Source organism: Sinocyclocheilus rhinocerous, unplaced genomic scaffold (assembly GCF_001515625.1).
Source record: "Sinocyclocheilus rhinocerous isolate Xijiao unplaced genomic scaffold, SAMN03320098_v1.1 scaffold2747, whole genome shotgun sequence".
Taxonomy (NCBI): domain Eukaryota; kingdom Metazoa; phylum Chordata; class Actinopteri; order Cypriniformes; family Cyprinidae; genus Sinocyclocheilus; species Sinocyclocheilus rhinocerous.
In genome coordinates, this window is record NW_015623082.1 from 47,181 (window position 1) to 57,030 (window position 9,850).

The 9,850-nt window shown below is 36.7% G+C and overlaps 1 protein-coding gene across 1 annotated transcript in view; it reads left to right on the top strand.

Moving 5' to 3' along the window:
• The window catches only part of nol11 (nucleolar protein 11), a 46,044-nt gene that overhangs the window by 13,513 nt on the left and 22,681 nt on the right, over positions 1 to 9,850 (top strand). Inside the window, exons 7-9 of the mRNA XM_016546944.1 lie at positions 2,576 to 2,652; positions 5,000 to 5,123; positions 5,234 to 5,331. Of these exons, the coding sequence (XP_016402430.1) occupies positions 2,576 to 2,652; positions 5,000 to 5,123; positions 5,234 to 5,331 (299 nt within the window). The remainder of the gene's footprint in view (positions 1 to 2,575; positions 2,653 to 4,999; positions 5,124 to 5,233; positions 5,332 to 9,850) is intronic.

Consider the following 9,850-nt stretch of genomic DNA (forward strand, 5'->3'; position numbering starts at 1 on the left):
AACTTTTCTGAAGACAGTCAGTTCCCCTCAGAAACACATTCATATAAACCCCCAAATCAATATTTTCTTCCAATAGTTTGTGCATCATGAACAGTGAGTGATCTGCCTGCTACAGTATTTTTCTCTTTGCGTCAGTCTTCAGCGTCTCGGGCCTGTGTTAACGGGCGTTTACAGTCTTCATATTTTCACATAAATGACATTTTGAAAAATGATTGCATTGCAACGCATTTTGTGCAAGTCCAGAACAGAGACGAGTTGCAATAAGAGAAAAAAAACGTCCGGTTGCCGATCGCGTAAGTTCCAGGGGCAGCTTCTTAAGTTCGGCCATCCTACACGCATGTGACTGACCGCTCGCTCGAACCAACAGGAGGAGGAGAGTCGTGTTACTCTCTACACTGCACTAAACCTGAGGGATTCTTACACGTTCAGTCTTTGAGGAGACATGAAAAACAGCGCATACCGCAGGAACGGTATAACGGAAAATATTAGTGGTTTTGAAACACTGAAATTTTGAAACCGTGGTATACCTTGAAACCGGTAATCGGCCCATGCTTAATTGACACCATCCTTAAATATACCGGAGCGGACGGAACTTGCTGCTTTGGCAAGGAGCGGTGCAGTACTGAAACACCGTCTAAGCTGTTCACCAATCACAACGCACTGGGACAGCTAACCAATCACAACACATTTTGTTTTTGGAAGGTGGGCCTTCATCAAACCCAGAACTAATCGAGCCGTTTGTGCCTGGCTAGGGAGAAAGGTATTGTAATAATGTAAATTATGTGAAAAATAATGCGTTTTTCGAACCACCAAGCATGAGAGCATGTTCTAGTACACCCCCAAAACAAAATTAAGACTTTGTAAAAGAGCATAATAGGACCCCTTTAATAGAGAAACGTGGAAAAACAGTGGTAATTCATACATACACAGACTCTCTCTCTCTCGTAAATGAACACTTGATGAATTACACTTTTCTGAGAATAGAATATCGAAGTGGAGATTGCTAAACTGCAAGCTTACCAGTGTTTTCAGAAAGCAAGCACATTTATCCACAGTGGAGAGAGTGCGCGTACACATGGTTGCCAGGTTGACAAAGATAAGTAACACACTTACAGGGCTGTACAGTGCGACATATATATCGCATGTGCTACGAAAAAACTGGTCTGTGCGATGAATAAATTTACCACTGTAGCACGCGTGCGATACAGTTTTGCATGTTCATAACACAGCCGCTTAATAGTGTGAAGTGATTTCGTTGTGCTTGTTTGTGTGTGTGAGGTTGATTATACTTGGTAGTTAGGGGTGTGCGATATGACGATTTTTGAATGTCTCCACGATGCTTTTAAAAAAAGTATAATTGATGTATATATTGTATATAGTGCTTTATTTAAATATTTGGTCATTCAATTTCTTGAATGTTACTGCTAAATACTGTACTTGAAAAATAAAGCACTGTTTGTTTTATTTGTATATTATGTGTATTTGTAATGTATATCTTTGTTCTTATTTTCTAATAACAAAGATAAAGTAATGACAAAGATTTTTATCTTTGCTCACTTTGCCCTAAATGTCTGCCATTCTTTTTTTATTTTATACTTTAAGGTGTAAGAGGTGTTATGTTTCTGCACTCTTCCATTTTTAGCAAATTTTTGTGATGGTTTGTATTTTTTGTGCTCTGTATGGAACATCAGTGCCTGTTTAAGTGATTAACTCCATTACTTGTGTTTGTTTTCAGACATGATAACAGACGTTTTATACTTGTGCTACAACTTTTTGGCCTGTGCTACAAAACTTTCAACCTCTGTAGCACCAGTGCTATGTGAAAAAAAAGTTAACGTACAGCCCTGCACTTAGTAGATATTTCCATATTGCACAAGTGGGAAGCTCTGTTTCGGGGATTACGTCTCTTTATATCAGGCAACCCCAGTTGTGTTCCTCTGTGGCCAGATTAAACCTTGTTGTAGCCTTTATATTATGCTCTATTCATTATTTTTTTAGAATCCTCACACTTTTCTACTCAATTTTAAACACTGTTCTTGTATTCAAATTAAGCGCGGTCCATTGCTGCATACGTGCCACTACTGATACAGAGACCGCTGTATCGATACTCATATCTTCAAATCTCTGTGACGATACATTGTCGTATCGATGTATCAAACACGGCACTAATATTAACAAATGTGAGCTAGTGCAATGTAAGACTTTCACAAACACAAGACTAGTGCACACCCCTATGCTTCTCCATTAATTACTGCTTACTAATTATTAGAGCCGGACCGATATGGGTTTTTTGGGGCCGATACCGATATTAGGGAGTAAAATAATTTATTATAATTATAATTATATACTATTTAAATTCTAATTATATACTTTATGAATTAATAACATATTAACAAATGTGAGCTAGAGCAATGTAAGTCTTTCACAAACACAAGACTAATGCACACCCCTACTTTTCACATTCTCATGAATGACTGTTACTTTTTTTTAACTTCTCTCCACCCCCACCCCTTTCCCGCTTTTATCACTCTGTATCTGACTGGTGCAATGATCATTGAGTTGTTGTCATCCGTAGATTACCTTTGCATCTGGAACACACATTTTCAAACTCTTCAGGCTTGTAAAGAAATGGCAGGAAGGATCTATAATCAGGTGTGTTTATTACTATTTTTTATATATATATATTAGTGCTGTCAAAATTAGCGAGTTAACGCAGGTGATACATTTTTCTAGTTTAACGTGTTAAAAATATTTAACATGGTTAACGCAGGGGCGGAGCTAGGGTTGGCCACCCCACTCACAACTGCTGCCTCTGTCTCTTTTTTTCTTGACAAGAAGTGCATTTATTTAGTCGTAGAACATCTTTATGACCACATCAAACAGGAGACGTTTCAGATGTGAGCTCCAACTTCTCAGCGCCAGGCTCGCACGAATCAAACGAGCGTGGAAATGACGCTGTGCTCATTGCGCATGCACTTCAATTGCACGTACAAAGGCAGTGGCGCGCACTATAGTCTGTATCATTTCATATCAAAGCACAAAAGAAACTGTGCATGCAATGTCGTGGTCAGTTACCAAAGTCATGAAGTTACCAAAAAGGCGATTAAAGCAGCCATAAAAATGTGCATGCACTGTAAAAACAATACCGTAAAATTTACGGTAAAAAAACGGCAGCTGTGGTTGCCGGAATTTTACCGTAAAAAATACGGTAGCAACGTTTTAGGTTTTACGGTTTTAACTTAAATTTACAGTTAAATACCGTAATTTCATTAACTGATATAATGTTAATATACCATCCTATTGAAGTACTGAAATCTGTTTTGTACCTTTGTAATACACTGATAACCACCAAATGCAGGTGGTGATGAGAAAGTCACATGATGAACAAAAGCCCATCACAAGCAGCTTTTAAATACTTGCATATATAGAAGGTGCACAGTTTAATTCACACAAACACTAAACACCATCATGGTAACACACATGAAACTGAAATAATGCAATAAACATTCATTTAACAACATTAGGTGTAACACACAAAACTGATAAGAAAAAACTAAGAAGAAACATAGTTATTTCAACAAACAAACATCAAATTTGAAATGTAACGCAGGGAATTCTGGGAATGTCAATTTACGGTTATTCACTGTAAATTATACGGTCTTTTTCACTTCCAAAAACGGTATACTACCATAAAATTAATGTCCAATACATGTAATGTCAATACAGTTTTTCACTGTATGTAGAAGGGGAATTTACCGTTAACCATTTAACAGGTTTTTACTGTAGCATTTTTACAGTCTTTTACCGTTAAATTCACAGTCATTTTTTACAGTGTGCATGTAATATGTTATATATGAGTCAGATTTAAGAGCATGTCTCTGAAATGGTTTTCAAAACTTTGAAGTCTCCCTCATCTGACACACTCTATTCAATTCCTCAGCTCATTAGTAGAGACTTTAAGACCTGAAGTGGGTCAGTAAAGGTAAAGAGAGTTGAGAGAAAATACGATGCGTGTCAGATCTGCGTCACGTTTCTGCAGCGGCAGCTCTTAAAGAAATAGCAGCTGCTGTGGTGTCTGTTAATCAAAGAAAAAAAGAGGAAATCAATAACTTTTATAGCTTTAAGGGGTTCATCTTTATTTAATTTAAAATGTATTGTTTGATAACTTTATTCAGTTTCTGTATATTTCTGCTGAAGGCACAGTTTTATATATATATATATTAGTGGTGTCAAAATTAGCGTTAACGCAATTGAATTTTTTCAGTTTAACGCTTTAAAAATATTTACCGCAAGGGCGGGGCTAGGTTGACTAAATGGTTTCTCTGAAATGGTTTTCAAAACTTTCAAGTCTCCCTCATCTGACACACTCTATTCAACTCGTCAGCTCATTAATAGAGACTTTAAGACCTGAAGTGGGTCAGAAAAGGTAAAAAGAGTTGAGAGAAAATATGATGCGTGTCAGATCCGCATCACGTTCAGCAGCGGCAGCTCTTAAAGAAATAACAGCCAAAACATCCTAATAACCAGCTGCTGTGATGTCTATTAAGCAAAGGACAAAGAAAAAAAAGTGGAAAAAATAACTTTTATAGCTTTAAGGATTCATCTATTTAATTTAGAATTTAGTGTTTGATAACGTCAATTTTATTGAAAAATCAGTATTGTTATCAGTGATACTGGCCTTCAGTCAATAAAAAAAGATGCCATTAAACAAATATTTAAAAATATGCAGTTTTATGTTGTTTGCACATTAATTTGAATGTGAAATTATTGCAATATAAAAGTATATTTAAAAACTTGAATGTTAGGTGGGATTAATCGCGATTAATTTCAGGAAAATTTGCTATTTAGTTAATTTTTTTTAATCGATTGACAGCACTAATATACATTGATTCATTGATTGACAGCACTACTATATATATATTCTTTTTAAACCTTTCATGAAAATACTATAAAGTTTAATTCTGCAGTGAGACAAACACATCATTTCTCCTGAATACAGTTGTGGTGTTATTCTGGGAAGCTGTACATCCCTCATGGGAAAATGCTGTCAGTAATTCCTTTTGAGTGCCAGAAGTCATCTCTCGCAGCTGCCCTGGGAAAACTGAAGCAGACAAGTCAGAGTGGTAAAGACTTTTCTATTGAAATCTTGAACATCTGCCCTATACTTTCCTATAGCGACATATATGAAATGAAGAAAAACATGTCAAATGACCTTTTGCCTTATATTCAGCAGAATCCAAATCATGCAGCTTTGTATCTTCCTGGACCGTCCAGACTTATAGTGACGTCACACAGACAGCAGAAATGAAGAGCAGAATGTCAACCAAAAATGTAAGAGACTATAAATTATACCAGTTTTTCTTATGGAGTTCTGATTTTACAGTGGGGATGTTCATGCAATGACAAAATCATGGATTTAATTACCAGGGAAAGCAAGAACTGATTTAAAAAAAAAAAAAAGTGTACCTTGAATACAAAGTTGCTTTGGATAAAAACATCTACCAAATTGATAAATGACTAAATGTGAAAATGTGAGAGAGGTTTATGTATTTGTCCCTCTCACAGGGTTTGTACGGGTGCTTGAATTCCTTGAAAATGCTTGAATTTTAATGTCGTGTTTTCAAGGTTTGAAAAATGCTTGAATTTTGGATAAAGTGCTTGAAAGTGCTTGAAAATTCAGATGCATTGGTTTCATAATAATTAGCTTTTTTTACTGAATAGTTCATAATTTTTTACATAAAATAAGCCTAAAACAGCTCCACTCGAGTCTGCCCGTGTGGCTGTAGTGTGATCTTTATTGACGCGCGCCCTCTGATGGAGCAGAGCAGGAGATAAAAACATGCCGGGAGGTTGCTGCTTCAGTCAGCGATGGCTTGTAAACGACAAATACAAATGGTTAAATATGGTTAAAAAGAGAACTAAATACTTGAGTAGCCTCCTGTAAATTCAGTTTTTTTTTTCATGGAAGAGTCTGTGCTTTCGAGCCATATATAAAAGATAAACAAAAATGCCCCTGCTCAGTTAAACCAAACCCTTTAAGACTGTCACGATTAAAGTGAAATGTGAAAATGAATGAAAAGTGTTTATTGCGGCATACATTTAGATCTGCTCACAATGATCAAAGATTTTTTTTATGCGCATTTTCCCCCAGCGTTGAGCATTATAATAGGGCTGGGCGATAAATCGATAGCGATAATTACTGAGCGATATAAATTTCCTCAAACGATAACAAGAGTTCGATAAATGTTCGAGATAATGTTTATGCGGTAAAGGCGGAACGAAAGAGCGCTAGTCATGCTCACGCGACACTGAACAGCGCTGTGAGATCAAGTGTGAAGTGCTTGAATTCAGCGAGGAACACAAATAACTGTTTACAGCCAGATGAAACAGCGCTGACAAACAGCAGAAACACTGTGCGTAACTATACAGTCAGAAGACTTTTTAATCTACAAATCGCCATCATTTACCATGGATTTACTGTTGTAGCACTAACTGCACCATGGTTTTGTGTCAGAAATGTGGGTATTCGTGTCAAATTTTTTATATTATTAATGTAGACATGTATTAAGTGTATTGAAGGAGTAATGGAATTGTAATGGTACAGTATTTTTTTGTGATTAAGCTATAGTGTTTATACATTTATAAATGTATTTAGACTATTTTTGTTTTGTTTTTCATAAATACCTACAAGCCATATTACATTTTTACCATGGTATGGAGGTGCTATATTTGTGGTTTTAACAGTGATTATCATGATCTAAATGTATGCTACTATGGAAGACCAATGGTTAAAAAAAACACCTCAAACAGTCAGAATAATTAAATTTCACCATATAAAAATGAGATTTTTACAGATATTACTGATTTTGATAATGTACATAAATCTACATCTGGGCCCATATTCACAAAACATCTTAAGGCTAAAAGCAGCTCGTAACTCGCCGATTTAGGAGAAAATCTTAAAAAATAATGGGCGTGTCAGTCCTAAATTTAGGACTCCTACATTTTTTATCTAAAAGTATTTTACAAAGCATTTTAGCATTAAAACTAACTCCTAAATCTGTGAAATGTTAGTAGTGAAGAGGACACCTAAGTCACTAAGACCAAACCACAAACTATTCCTAAAATGGTTGTTGCCGGCAATCTGCCTTGGAACGTAAACATTTTAGAAATATTTGATGATAATGAGCTTTTATAAAGGTATCACCTTTGGTTCCCAACTCCAAATTTTCCTTTGATTATGTCCTTGTTTTCATTAACCAGTTGGGCAAGAAGTAACAGCTGTGCTTGTGTCCAGTTTGGTTTTCTTTTACATTTGCATGTCTTACTATCAGCCATGATTATTCTACTCTGTTTATTAAAAGGCTGTTTATATGCATATTCACTAATTATGAGAAGCATACATGTAAGGGGCTGGCAACTAGCTGAACACATACTTGTTTAATTAGTGACACTTAGCCTGCTTTTTAACATCTTTATTTGAATGTGGCAACATTTTTATTTTTAAACCTTTATCTTTACTCTAAAATATTTCTATGAATAAATCTCTGGCAGAGACTATCAGCCAATCACTGTGGGCATAGTTACTAAGCACGCTGACATCATCCATAGCAACGAGGTCAACCCCGCCCTTACTCTTAGCTTAAGACTTCTCTCTATTCCTTAGTGAAAGTTTGTCTCAGCAGCTTTGTGAATAGGTTTTAAGAGAAAACTCTTAGCTAAACACCTTTACTGCTATTTATGAGAACTCTTAGTGGTAAGATAAAATGTTTTGTGAATACGGGCCCTGCATCCTAACTCAAGCTACTATCAAAAGTTTATTTCTAAGAGACAAAAAAATGTTATAGGCTAATTATTAATATCAGGCAACACAAACTTGTTTCTTGATTTGAAACAATATTACTCATTACTAGAACATGTAGAACTAAGAAATTATTTTTTTCTATTAAGATATTAATTTTGTTAAGGAAAAATGACTGGAAAAGTGTAAAGAATTCAAAAACGAAGTGTTTGTCATGTTCTGACCATAAAGAATAGTTTAAAACCACAATTAACCATCTGGTTTTTACAACTTTCACATTGGAGCAAAAATCTGCCTTTAAACTTGAAAGATATATATATATATATACACATACATACATACACATATACACCGTATTGGCCCGTTTTTTTTCTTGGAAATACATCTGAAAAAACGCGGTCGTCTTATATTCAGGGTCTAGACTTTGACATGTCAATAATACACCCACAACAATAGGTGGCGCCAAATACGCATAAAACGAGTGTGCCATGAAATACGTAATGTGATGCGTGTTGTAATGACTGTCACATTAGCCGGATGGGACCAAACTCCCTTTGTGATTTTAAAACGTAAGACAGGACAGGTGTGTTTTTAGTCGTTTCTTGAAGATGGCTAAGGACTCTGCTGCTCGTATTGAGTTGGGCAGGTCATTCCACCAGGAGGGAACAGTTAATGAAAAAGTCTGTGAAAGTGATTTTGTGCCTCTTTAGGATGCCAAAATAATGCAGAATGCAAGCTTCTAGAGGGCACTTAACTCTGAAGTAGTGCATTTAGGTAAAGGGGTGCAGAGCCAGTGGTGGTTTTGGAGGCAAACATTAATGTTGAAAGAAAGAGCCTGATCGTCCTAATGTTGTATAAAGCAAATCAGGACCGGGCAGTTTTAGCAATGTGGTCTGAGAAATTCAGCTTATCAATCAAAACTCCAAGGTTTCTAGCTGTATATGAAGGAGTTATGGTTGATGAGCCTAACTGGATGGTGAAAATGAGAGTGAGCGTAGATTACGTCGAAAAATGACATGTGGAGGGGTACGTGGTGTGTCAGGAACCATGTTGAGGTTAAGAGTGAGGAGGAAGTGATCCGAGGTGTGCAGTGGAGTAACCAGCACATGATCTGTGGAGCAGTGTCGTGTGAAAATAAGGTCAAAGTGGTTGCCTGCTTTGTGAGTAGCGTAGTGGAGTAACACGCACATGATCAGTGGAGCAGTGTCGTGTGTAAATAAGGTCCAGTTGGTTGCCTGATTTGTGAGTAGCCGTAGTTAACACTCGCTTGAGATCAAAAGAGGCAAGCAGAGTGTGGAAGTCTGCTGCCTGAGGTTTATCTAGGTGGACGTTGAAGTCTCCAAGCATAACTAGGGGAGTACCATCCTCAGGAAAGGTTGAGAGCAACACATCTAATTCTTCCACGAAGATACCTAGTGGTCCTGGGGGTCGAAAAACAACTATAAAATGGATGTTAAGAGGGTGGGTAATAGTGACTGAATGTGATTCAAAGGAGCTGTTGGGTTTATGAGGTTTAGTCTTGAATGACTAGTAATAGAAGTAATAAAATCTGCTTTGTTTACAGCAGACTGGCAATTCCAGAGACCAATAGAAAAAGAAAGTAGTGTATTAGCAGACATAAGCAAAGTGCGCAGGTTGTTAGGATTGCGCTGCCTACAGTGTGTGATGCATGGTTTGCGAGTGGTAGTGATAGTAGGGATCTGGAAACACATAGTAAAAATTAGTTATAAAAACTGAAAACAGAAGGGAAACAAGTAGTAGGAAAGAGAATGATTCAAAAGCGATACTTATGTGCCTGCTCGGTGGAGTCGAACGATAGAGTCAATGGTCTTTACACTCTTCGGTCTTCACACAACGGCTGCCGCGGTATACTAAGCTTTTTATATTCGTCTAACAAAACTCAAATACTTCATAAAGAAGGTCAGTCAGAAGAATAAACACATATAAAGCCTAGAGAAGATATCATGTACATCTTGAACATCAAGATTTTGGTCTTTTTTTCTCAATTTTCTAGGGCACCACTGTAGTTCCTCTGCTGATGTCTGTTTG